At 36.3% G+C, this 13,164-nt stretch overlaps 2 protein-coding genes across 16 annotated transcripts in view; one reads left to right on the top strand and one right to left on the bottom strand.

Annotated features, from left to right (window-relative positions):
* The window catches only part of LOC129809790 (transcription initiation factor TFIID subunit 8), a 139,107-nt gene that overhangs the window by 76,319 nt on the left and 49,624 nt on the right, over positions 1-13,164 (bottom strand). Inside the window, exon 4 of one of the 4 annotated variants that reach the window (XM_055859880.1) lies at positions 12,602-12,885. The exons of the other annotated variants lie outside the window; for them this stretch is intronic. The gene's annotated coding sequence lies outside the window, so the exon portion shown is untranslated. Of the gene's footprint in view, positions 1-12,601; positions 12,886-13,164 lie in introns of those variants that run through there. 4 annotated transcript variants of the gene reach the window in all.
* The window catches only part of LOC129809772 (protein trachealess), a 205,704-nt gene that overhangs the window by 158,521 nt on the left and 34,019 nt on the right, over positions 1-13,164 (top strand). For all 12 annotated transcript variants that reach the window (XM_055859849.1, XM_055859847.1, XM_055859845.1 and 9 more), the window contains one exon: positions 5,420-5,658. In XM_055859849.1, coding sequence (XP_055715824.1) covers positions 5,420-5,658 — 239 coding nt within the window. The remainder of the gene's footprint in view (positions 1-5,419; positions 5,659-13,164) is intronic.

Here is a 13,164-nt window from a genome sequence, read left to right as displayed (position 1 = left end):
TGAACATTATGCGGCCAGGTGAGCCCAAATAACCCATCATTATGTGCAGTTGCTGTGAGATATCCGCGATTTGTGCGCCCGCGATGCAATTCTGCATCCGAAGGCATCTCAAATTGCCCAAGAGATGGTCTTGTGAGGAATTCCTCCTTGGTGTATGTGGGTAAATTTTTCCACCAACAACTGGGTGATTAAAGGGTGTGAAAAGGGGCCTTTGGAATAATTCTCCCAAGACAATCATCTCTGTGTGTCTTCTTCGAGCAGAAAGAACACAATTCCATTTACCCTTCATGGCAGAGGGGGGTTGGGCAAGGGCGAGAGGAGGGTTACACAGATGGACCGGAGAACGCATTATCCGGCAATAATTTTGAAGGATATGGCTTCCTTCCATCAAGTCATCATCACCCGCACGGATGTCCCAGGAGTCCCCCGGGAGGGATTTTATTGCACCCTGAGTTGGAGTGCTGCCAATGGATAGGAGAGCTGACTGGGCAGAAAATGTTATGCTTTCTCGTCTTCTTGTTGAAATGAAGATGACACTTTCCACTTTCTTTACACGCACTTTCCCCAGGAAAAAGCACATAAAGAATTCCAGTGTCCCTGGGGACTAGCAAAGGTTTAATTGTATTAGCACACAACATTTCGATCAAGCCCCATTTTCCATTTAGTTTCCCCTTGGCTTTTTATCTCCAAAACGAGACACATTTCTCCCCAAATTTTCGAGAAACTCAATGAACAATTTTTCTTGGGAAAATCAATAAGATTTTGAATTTAATCCATGAAAAGAGGTAATTATTAGAGCTAGAAATACTCAATCAGGTTTGTGGTTATAGTATTTTGTTATACAGACTTTTTTTAATTCTTTAAAAAAATAAGTAATCTAAATATTGATAATAAGACTTATAGAGGAAAGCGCGCTACTTTCGGATGACTCAAGCTTCGGACAATTCAATTTTTTCTCTCTATTACTTTTGTGGATTTCACCCATTGCTCTTTCTTGAAAATTTGAGGCATTTGACTAGTAATTCAAATATAATATTATATTAGGCCAAATTCATTTATAACATATTGAAAAAAATGGTTCGTGCGAAGCATAAATCGTCCGAAAGTAGCGCGCTTTCCCCTATTATTTTTATCTGTTTCAAACGATTATATATCTTAACTTTTATTTATACGAAAGAAAGCCTTCATCTATAAATTCGGCAATTATCCGATTAAAACCATTGTATATGTAGATAATGGTCAGAAGCAATTAAATCGTATAATATATTATGGCCTCTTAATTCGAAACTGACCCCTTCCTTCTTTAAGATCTTAGGTCTTATGTTAAGTAAATATATACAATTTCCAGTGCCAGTCAAAATCCACAAAGTCAAAATCTCTAACGCAAAATCCCGAATGATAAAATTCCGAAAAGCCAAAATCTCGAAAACTAAAATCCCATACGCCAAGATCCCAAAAATCCAAAATCCTTAAAATCAAAATCCAAAACGGAAAAATTCCGAAATCCAAAATCTAAAATCCTGGAAAGGACAAAATTATACGGAGGATAATCTGAAGAACAATTTCTCAAAACACAGAAAAGTTCCCTTATACGGACTTCAGACCTAAGACTTAACCATATGGTTTAACTTCTCTAAATTCTTACCAATAAAGATGTTTTGGAAAAAATAACTTGGAATTGGATAGTTAAGGATAAGTGACCTAAAAGATTCTGATAAAATCAGGGGCATGACATTTCCTATGCTTCCCATATGTTTCTAGCGAGCCGAAAATATTTTTGAGTTTATTAGCTGTTTTCTGTCATTGTAGAATGAATTAGTAAAAAATACTAATACAAAATAAAAGCCAATTTAATAACGAAAAGGCAACCGAAAAACCTAAATTGGCAATCTACGTAGTTTTGGAGATATCTCATGAAATGTGTACGAAAACAGGGAAAAATATACACTAAAACTAGTCATATTTTTCAAAGCTAATGTCACCCCCTGGATAAAACAATAAAATTGGTTGATATTTACGATTTTCAGACCTTCAGGAACTTAGGGTAAATCCCTAGTCTGAAGACCGCTTTAGACCGTCTTCGGACTAGAGGTTTAACCTAGTTTCCGAAGGTCTCAAAATGCAAAATAGCAACCAATTTAATTTGTACTTCTGAGTCAAATAGATTAATTCCAATTAATAGTCCATTTCTAAGTCAAAATTTTTCAAAAATTTTCGACTGTAAGAATCCAGAGAAGTTAAGCCTTATGACTAAGCCTTAGGTCTGAAGCCCATATTACACTCCGATAAGCTCGAATGACACTTTTAAGAATTCTGAGTTTGGCTTTCAGAATTGTGGCTTTAGGGATTCTGGATTGCGAAATTTTGACTTTTTGGGATTGTGACCTATTCAGAAATATAGCTTTCGGGATTTCTTACCATTCGAGATTTTGGTATTCAGTATTTTGACCTTTTCGGGATTTTGACCGTAACCCACAATTGATAACTTATTTGTAACTTATAATGCCGTAGAAGCAGATGACGTTCCCCCTGCTGTTTGTAGGGGAAAGTACTCTCCTTTCGAACGTTCATGCCTTCGAATAATGTGAATTTTCTTTTACTTTTCCTAGAGAATTATACATAATTATCACATAATTTTCAATAATTGATGATAAGTTAACTAGTATTTAATAAAAATGTGTAAATTTCTTAGGAAAAATAAAAGAAAATTCACATTATTCGATGGCAGGAACGTTCGAACGGAGAGTACTTTCCCCTAAGCTTTTTTTTTAAATTCTAGCACTTAAGCATTGTCTCCACCGATTCAGTCTATCTTGTCCGATCGGAGAAGATTATCCTCAAATGATACACTGGTAAAAATGAAAGGATCAAATTAATCGAAATTTAATCCTTTTGCAAAGGATGGATCAAATTAACATGTTCTATTATGATAAACGTGCATTCGAAGTTCGAAATTTGATCCATCCTTTGCAAAAGGATCAAATTTGGATCAATTTGATCATTTTATTTTTACCAATGTAGAATTTAAAAAAAAAATCACACAAATAGCAGCGACTAAAGTTACTCCCGATAAGAGCAAAGGAAACCGCATATACGGTTATTCAAAATCGAAAAAATGCAAACTCGTTACATCAAAAATCGTTTTGGTTCATTTATGTTTATGCAACTCGTTTGATTATTTTGTTGTATTTATTCATTTTTCGTTATTCAATTTGTAATTTTCGAAGTGGGATCGGTGGGCATGTCAAATCTAGCGAAAGAGCTTTCTTGAAGTTTTACGTTGGTTGCTCTTGACGAACACTAAGATGGCGGTGGACGCTAACTGTATTACACTTCCTAATCTTAGTTTGCTTCTTGTGCATTTAAGAGAATAATATCTTAAAAGAAATTAATTAAATGAATAAACAAAAAAATAGAAGATGCTGAGTGTTTCGCTTTGTCGTCACGTAGAAATTTTACTAACCAATTATGTAGCTTTTGCATGTACTAAACACTAAATCTCCTCCTTATCAACGAAGCATTGATAAAAAATCATAAATATTATTAAGTTCTTTTATTTCAAGGAATTTTGCCTACTTTCCAGGAGTAATTGAAGGGTGTACTAAACATTTAGAACATGCATTTACTAAAACTCCTCTCTTAAGTTGGTTTAATACATCCATGTGTTACTGTGTTATCACACTTGCACATTAAAATTTTAATATGATTCACATTAATTGTCGCTGGTGAGAATCCAAATGTGTAACTTGTATGTGTTAAATCATTTTGACTTGGTCCGCAAAATTTGATATAAATTGATTTATAGCATTAATGCGAAAAATTAATGCGATTTTCTCTTTATTTTTTTAATGTGAAAAATATTTATGCTTTAGGTAAATTTAAACTTATTTTTGCAGGCCAAGTCCACTTCTTTATCAATAAATAGAGAAACCCCAAATATTAAGTGACTCAAAGACACAAATAACATATTTGGACACTCACAAGCGACAATTAATGTGAATCACATTAAAATTTTAATGTACAAGTGTGATAACGCCGTTAAACGTATAAGTTTTTTTTAAGGATTTGTTTTTACACAACGTATCTTTTATTCAACACCTTTAAGACATTTTTCTCCAAAAAGACAAACTTGAAAGGAAGATAAATTCCAATGAAGTCCTTTTCAACTTTATCTGTGCATAAAATACATCAATATTTACATGAACTTGTGACTTTGGGAGGGTGACTCTTTTGGGTCAAATTGACCAAATTGCTTGACTAACTCGCATGGAAATTCCCCTGGGAGGACTCCCTGAGCCGTCTGCCTGGAATTCTTCACCCTCCAATTCAATGGAGGTGTGAGAAATCTCCCAAAGTGGGACAGAACTTTTATTTAAGGAGTGAAATATGACCGTCATATGAAATATGAATTGATATTTTATTTCACAAATGGGGTGGATTTTTTTGCGGTATTGTCTTGATCGAATTTACGCTTTTGGGTTATTTTCGCAGATGGGAGGATTTTTTTCTTTTACTCTTCTTTAATCCTGCACCTTTGGGGGAAAATTGTCTCTGGACAGTAGAGGCGGGAGAATAGGGGGATGATTTTGTCCGAAATTGTACCCCTTAGTATTTTGAGAAATCGATTTTATTGAATTATTCCAATCAGGACTGTGAAGGGTGAGTTAATTTGGGATGTTTAGCTGGGGCATTAAAATTGCAACAAAGAGATGAAAATAGCTAGTGAGGATCTCATCGCGTTTGTTGTCGATCAATCAAACAATTCTAATCCAGTGGTCAATGATGGTAACGCCTCAGTGCGTGTCTCTGCCATCCACACAAATGTACACTTGATTAACTTCCGGCTTGTGAAACCGGCCTCTGTTCCCTCGTATGCCCGGTCAATTGTCCAAATGATGATGAAGTTCATTGGCCACATTGGCAAACACAATCAACACGGGAGAGAACATTTTCAAAGAAAAGAACATACGTAGCTTCCAATATTGGGCATAAGATTGAGAATTAGTGTGAGGAAAGTTAAAGAATCTCGCAAGAAAAGGCAAAAGAAAGAGACTTTAACCCTCTGAGAAGCTTCAGCATGCACCAACAATAAATCAAATCCACATTTTGGATCGATTTTGATTTATTCTGGCTATTTCACGGCTCATAGTCAGAGGCACACGTATGACTTATCGCTCTCAGATTCAGCTGACACCCAAAATCATATCTTACTCCAGCTTCTGCCTCAACATTCCACCACACATAACATTCTTTTCCAAATTTTTACCCAATAAATTTGCTTCGTGTCGCACAAAATTGAGGGGAAAACAGTTGGTTTTTCATTAGATAAAGACCTAATATAGACTTCTTGTCCAAGAAATCTTTCACCAGAGAGACTAATGGCTAAATTTTTCCTCATTTCTTCCAACAAAAAAAACAGCATTCTGGAGCTGAGGAAAGAAAAATCCCGAGATGCTGCCAGATCTCGTCGTGGAAAGGAAAACTATGAATTCTATGAATTAGCCAAAATGCTACCACTTCCAGCAGCCATCACCAGTCAACTGGACAAGGCATCAATCATAAGACTGACAATTAGTTACCTGAAATTGAGAGACTTTTCAGGCACCGGTGATCCACCATGGAGTCGAGAACAATCATCCAGCAGTAAAGTCCTCAAAGGTAAGTCCCCTACTTATTACTCTCAGTCAGAGAATTATTCAAAGCCCAATTCATTTTAAATTCGCAATTGAATTTTCCGGCAATGAAATTGAATTAGGAAAGGGATGGAAAGGATGGGAAGAAATTTAACAATAATGAGTTTTCCAGCAAAACCTCTTAATTGACCACATTATTTTCATACACAGAATAGCACCCCCTAAACACCATTTTGTACCCGCAATCATCAGGGAATTATTGTTGTACCAGAATTTTATCTCGCATTCAGCGGTGGACTCTTTATTAGAGTTGGAAATTCTATAGATAATCATTCTGTTACGGAGTAAACACATAAAGTCCTCAAATTGGTATTAGATAAATAAATAGAGGGAAACAGGCGCATAAACATTAACGTTGTCTTTAGTTTTTATGTTTAGTAGTTGTTATCGCTCTTTCGAAGTAACAGGGATACATGTTACACCACAGCTTTACGTTGGCTGGAATAGTATTTATTTTCCCAGACGAGACCTTTCTGTTAAGGGTATGCAAAAGATGAAAATCGAATTATGGTAAATCATACTAACTGTTACATCCTTAAGGGAACTGTCATAATCTTAACATTTTTCTCAAATTTACGCATGTTCTTTATGATTCTTACACATACTTGAAATTGAAGACCGTTAACTGGGTTGAAAGTTGTCGAATTCGTAGCCATTTCGGACTACCGACGCTTATGCCCTAGACACACTTACGACTTAAGCCGAGAGACGACTTAGTGGAAAATGATGGACCATTATTTTGAGTTTGACCATTATTTCAAGTATAATTACGCTAAGCCGTCTCTCGGCTAATCCTCATGTCTGTCAAGGCCCTTACACTCAACAGGCGGTGGTCCTATTTTTGGGATTCGCAGATTCAGCGTCCGCACTCTGAGCCTTCGCATGACATACTGACTCCACCACACATGACGCCAGGGTGTCATACTAACTCACTCTGAAGCAGATCAGGGAGGCAACATTGAGATTGCAATATGGGGGCGTTACTTTGCCGTTAAATGACGGTAAAATCTTCTACAAATTGATCATCCGTTTCCATTATTTTTAGAGTTTGAAGATGAACGTAACATAGAGGCCTAATAATATTTCCAAAATTATGTCAATTCTCCACTGCTTTGGAACGTTTAGACGTTTAGGATTATAGGCAATGAATAAGAGAATCAGTGACGAATTTGAGTATGCAAGTAACAAATCCAAGAAACAAAAAAAAGTTCCTTAAGAACAAAACTTTTCAAAGCTTTTATTATACTCCCTCTGTTTCGAAAAAAGTCGTACGTTTTTTCATACAAAATGTATACAAGTAAACGTACGACTTTTTTCAGAACTATGAGAGTAATGTTTAATTGAAGAGGTTATAATGAGAATTTTGCGTTCGAAATTCAAAAACTTACAGAAATTATGTTGTACTCTTTAGTCATGTGTCGCGTTATTTGATGGTCTTTTAGTGATCCAACATAGTACATAGTAGTACAAGTTCTTTAAATAATATGATTCTATGGGTTCCAGTCAATATCCTGAAAGCTATAATCCTTAACACCAAAATCCCGAACAGGTTAAATCCCGAAAGTTGAAATCCTGCAAGCCAATATCCCGAATTGAAAGCAAAAGAAAATTTTCTGTGTTTGATTATTCAACGTGTTATCCTCCGAATAATTTCGTCCCTTACGGGATTTTGGACCATTTGGGATTTTAGCTTTTCGGGATTTTATCCTTCGGGATTTTGAATTTGGAGATTTTAGCATTCGGGACTGGGGGTAAACAGGTCTGACACTCACGGTTCACTTTGGGTGCCGATCACTGCCATCCTAGAGATTGATAGCGCGATCAACGTGATCTAGGAGACACTCCAAATTTACTCGCTGGCGATACTTAGTCACCCCCTGGTACGGGATTTTGGCTTTCGGGTTTTTACACATTCGTGATATCGACCCATTCGGGATTTTGAATTTTTGAGATTTTGGCTTTGTGGATTTTAGCATTCGGGACAGGGGTAAATATAGGTCTACCACTTTAGGTTCACTTTGGGTAACGATCACTATGATTCCGGAGACTAATAGCGCGATCAGCGTGATCTGGAAGACACTCATGATCACGATTTACACGCTGGTCATACTTATTCACCCCCTGGTACGGGATTTTGGCTTTTGGGATTTTGACTTTTCGGGATTTTGGCTTTTTGGGATTTTGAATTTTTGGGATTTTGGTTAATTCGGAAATTTGCATTTTTAGGGATTTTGAGATTCAGGAGTTTAGTGTTCGGGATTTTGGCTTTCGGGATTTTGACCCATTCGTGATATCGTGATATTCTGGATTTTCGATTTTGGTGATTTTAGCCGGCACCTGATTCTATAACGTCTTTACTTAAACGATTCTGCAAAATAATATAAAGAAGAATGCTGTTTGGATTTTCCATGCGATTTTCCGCAAGAATACGATATTCGTCCTTCGGTCATATTTCTTGCGAGCAACGTAATATACGATTGCAACTATGTACAAGAGAGAGCGATATTTCGGATGTCAGAATTTGGAATTGAGAAGAAGATTTTCCCATGGACCATGGACGATCTCTGAAAGATCTAGCTATAGGTTCGTCGCAAGGGTGATCTTGTTGGGGAGAAGCCCCTTAACCCAAGTTTCCAAAGCGACCCTTCCGATCCCTTGGAAATTAGTTACATATTGTTTATTAAGTCGCCCATCTGGTCCTCGGAGAATGAAGTAAAATGTAGTAGTGAAGTTCATAAAAGTCTGCAAGAGGAATTTTAATGTTTTTCTTGGACCTAAGTGTTTATCTTGTCGTCCCTCCAGTCATGAGTCAATTAAGAGTGGTTGCGAAGGGTTGAAAGGTTTTACACTACCCTGAGAATCGTAATGATAAACTCCTTAGGAAATCAAGTAAGAAACTTGGTCTTGCTGCATTCTTGTGAATCGATAGGCTACAGACACTTAAGCACGTCCTTTTATATATTATTTCCCGCTTTTTAAGATCCTACACCTCCTTTTGGGGAACTCAATGGGTCAAGTGGTAGAGCACTCGCTCTATTATGCAAGTGTGCCGGGTTCGAATCCCCTTTAGGTTACCAGGAATTTTTCTGGCCTTAAAGGTTTTCGAGTTACACCCAGTGAGCTTCACTGCACTTAATTCCACGGGGCATGGGGCTGACAACTCCATCCCTGTATAAGAAAAAAATAATAATGGATGTCCCGAACTCCCCTTGTGGGAAGGCCTAGTTCCTCTATGGAACGTTGTGCCACCATTAATTTTATTATTATTACCTCCTTTTGATTCTACTTGGAGCCGTGTCCGGTGTTTTATTCGTAAAATTTAAATACCAATATGTCAACTTATATCGAGAGTATCCAGATCCTATCTAGAATCTTCTATAAAAGTATCCTTTTCTCAACTCGTCTGACATCCAAATTGCCCAAGAATTACACACACTTTCGGTGTTGCATTTGGAGGGCGAAAACTCCCCAAAAAATGTTCAACATAATGTGATTTCAACACTTCGGCACAACAGCCAAAACGATGATGTTCAGGGGCTCCGCAATGATAATGCTTTGAGAAGGAGCGAGAGTGTCATAAGGGTTGTTCTGTCCCATCCCCCAATGGAAGTCAACGAGTGTGTATTATATGAAGAAGAGGGCCAAATTAGATTTAAAGTCCCCTCTTCTTCACCATGAGAGTGCAAAATATTTTCATTCACCCTGGAGAAGAGAGTTTGGTGCAAAATTTATTTTTCTACCAAATTATGTCAATCAGTCTTGCCTTTTTCTCCTGAAGGGACGCACCGATCACCTCATGTGGCTCCCGAAAACGTTATACCAGGAAAAAAGGAGGAAAACATTTGGACAAAGAAATTGACTTGAAGTATTTGATAAAATTCTCCTTCGTGAGATAAATAAGGTCTAATTGGACGCACAGACTTTTTCTCTATGTGGGGAGATTTTCTACGGGGGGGATTGGTTGCAGAATGATGTTCTGTTGGTGTGCTAAAGAAAGTTTTTCAACCACTAAAACAGATGTTTCAGGCTCATGTGACATGAAATATTATGGACAATATCTCACAATTTATTGCTCCAAAATATAGAAGATTTATTTCACAAACCATCACAGTTGATATTTAATCAAAAAATTGCCTAGTTTATTCAATCTCCTTCTTGAGGAAAATTCTCCAGGAAAAGGTGGGTTTTACTTCTCTCTGCCAAAGGCCAATTAACATTCCACAGGGGTATTTTTGGTAAGGCATCTCGAGATTGGTGTCCAAATGAATTCGCGTGTATGAGGGATTTCCTTTGAACACCCCTTTCGCGCGCGCCCTATTCAAATTCAGTCCCACGTTAATCCACTTTTCGGATGAAAGAGAACCCTATTTACCAGAGACCTGTTTCCCGGGTATCATCGGTAGGCCAATGTCTAATTAATCAAATTGTGACTCTGCTAATTCTATTAGCACCTGTTTGTCGAGGGTGATTTTCATTTAGTTACAGGGGCTTCTAAAATTGTCTCATCACTTTGTACCACAAGATTATTAATGATAGCGACATGTGCACCATAATCACTTGACCAAATAGATCAATTTCCACGAAATTGACTAACAAAATAGAGAGACTGCTGATGACAATTGCTTGCGTTTCATTGCGGGGATTTATTTTTCAAATATTTGCATACGTGGCTGAAAGCTCATGCCATCACCAGAATGCAAATGAGGAGTATTAAAAAAAAACTATCCGCGCGTCTTTTAATTGCCCATTCCAGTAATTCTGCAAATGGCTTCTCGAGGCAAGAAGTGTGAGTTTCTCAATGAATCGTATACTCCACCAAATGGGAAAATCAAGGGGTTTCAAGTGCATTTTTCAATGTTTTTTTTTGTCGATGGACAGAAACACGTTTGACCATACCAATAGCATTCTTCGGATGACATTGTATAAAAGCTCATTGAACATTAATTAATGATGGATTATGAATGAATGCTAATTGATCGATTAGATGAGATTAGGCTTCAATCACGTCTTTAATTACTAATTAAGCCATGAAAATAAATCAACTATTGATCTCTCAATTTAGTTTTCGTTTTAAAGTTCAGAAAATGTTGGTATAACATTGTTGCAATGCAATCGTTTAATATTTTATTTAATTTTAAATAAAAGCTATGTAAGTGAATTCTTGAAACTCTTCAAACTAGATTTTAAATTTCAAGATCATAAGCTAAAAATATAATATTTTTAAGCAAGAAATAAGAAAAAAACTTGTTTTTATAATTTTTGTAATACCAAAATTTCAAAATTCACTTCTTTATTTTAAAAAGTTTTACAAATGCTGCTTTGCTATTCAGTTTTACTGCTCGAATTCCACAGATAGAGCTATGTTTGTAATATCTCGAGTTTGAGTTATATATACGTATATTTCGGATTTCGACTTCTTATCCCTAAGCCTAAGACTGTCTTCAGACTAGAGGATTAGCTCAGTTCCCGCGGGTCTCAAAACCTTAAACAGCAACCGATTTTATTGATTTTTCAAAATGTAATAGGCCATTTGCCCTTAATAATCCAATCCTAAGTCAAAATTATCCAAAAAATCTTGACTGATAAGATATTAGAGAAGTTAAGCCATATGGCTAAGCCTTAGGTCTAAAGCCCGTATAAGGAGTCATATTTTGGTAGAATTGTGGAAATTTGAAGTTTCGAGTTTTTTTTACGTTACGTTGTTTATCCGTGCGTGCGTCTGCGCATCTGTGTGTGCGGTCATTACCACGCCTAGAAGCCAAACGGTTAGAGATATAGACTTGGAACCTTTGAGAGGCTCCCCATAAATCGATCTTGAGACCATTAGCAAGGCTCTTATTTTCCCACACCCCTCTCCTCCTCTTCAAAACCATGTTTTTTGGGATTACTCGAAAACGTGTAGTGCGATTTTTTCATTTTTAAAGATTAGCTAGTCGAATATTTCATCCTTATACGAAAATACTGTTGAATCAGAGGTTTAAAGAACCTTAGAGAGCGTATTTATTAACCGAATGGTTTTATGTTTAGGCTTGTTGGAAAGGTCTCGGATTTCTTGATAAGCCTGAACTGATTCCAATCGGTTATAAACCGGTTAATTACCGGTAACTAATTTTTATCTGACAATCAATTTTGAGCGATCTTTTGAGTATGAATCGATTCAAATCGGTTCAGAATCGGTAAAGGTTAATAATGTGAAATTATTTTTGAGGTATACCATCTAAGTCACGAGATCGAGCACTCCATAAAGTCTGGAAATTCTATTTATTTCTATCCATCTGTCCATTTATTAGTTAGTATGTACCACTTTTATGAACCTAGTGACCAAACGTATTAAGATACGAACTTGAAGTCTTCTTCAGACCTCTTCTTTCATTAAATACACCATTTTCTGACAGTATATGATCTTGGCTTTCTTCCCAGCTTGATTACCTATTTTTTAAGTTGTTTGAAAACAATTTCTAATATTTTTAATTTTCGGATATCAAACTTAATATTAATGGCGAAATTGGATATTTTTGTATTTTCGAATTTCTAAAACATTCTAACATTCTGACAAATAAAAACAGTTCATTCATAGAATTTTTTTACTAAAAATAAAATGGATTTTTTCAAATGAATTGCTGTTTTTATTTTATTAAGTGTATTAAATTTTGACGGTATATTCATGCGATCATTTTGATTGTTTATTACTGCTTGAACTTTGCCGTGAAAATAAGATTAGAATTGAAAATATTCTAAATATTCTATCACTTCAAATTCATTATTGAGATCGGCAAAGATCCTGAAATGGCATTTAGATCTTAAAGATATTTATATTAAACTGAAAGATCTTTAAATTCCGAAATGTTCTTAATAGTTTCGAACTTGTGATATCGTCAAATAATCGAAAATTATTCTTTTATTAGCTAATTGCAAATTATGGTCGTTTAAGGAAACTTCATTAATATTTTTTCCCCTACAAGATTCTTCATATCATTGTGGAATTTAAATTCTTCGCATTAGCTTAAGCAATTTAAAGATCCATTCACCCCTCGAACTTCAGTAGCACCGACTACGTTCTGGCGACATAAGAAGTGTTGACGTGATTGGCCAAAGAGATGCTCCACTGAAAATTCTTGCACCTCCTTGGTGGTTCAATTGACATTTTTTCTCCACAGCTGCCTCCTCATTCCTCCTCCACTTTTGTAAGTCTCTGCAGGAAAAGAAGCGGCACCAGCCACCGGAGAAAAATCATAAATTTACAAATAAGTCAGTTGCGCAGGGAAATGGTGGTGATGGGTTATGTGTGCGCTTTGGAGGACAACAAAAGATGTGTGCGATACACCAAGAAACAATGCGGAGCCCATTAGTATTTCGTGGGGGTTTTTGTTTTCAAGAAGCACTGCCTGAATTTTAAACAATGTCTTCAACCATTTTGTACATGAGCCATCTCAGCCACTCTTTCTCCTTCCCAATCATGAACATTTCATTC

The sequence above is a fragment of the Phlebotomus papatasi genome, chromosome 1 (assembly GCF_024763615.1).
Source record: "Phlebotomus papatasi isolate M1 chromosome 1, Ppap_2.1, whole genome shotgun sequence".
NCBI classification, from domain to species: domain Eukaryota; kingdom Metazoa; phylum Arthropoda; class Insecta; order Diptera; family Psychodidae; genus Phlebotomus; species Phlebotomus papatasi.
Note: the sequence above shows the minus strand (reverse complement) of the source record. Positions and strands in the feature narration are given on the sequence as shown.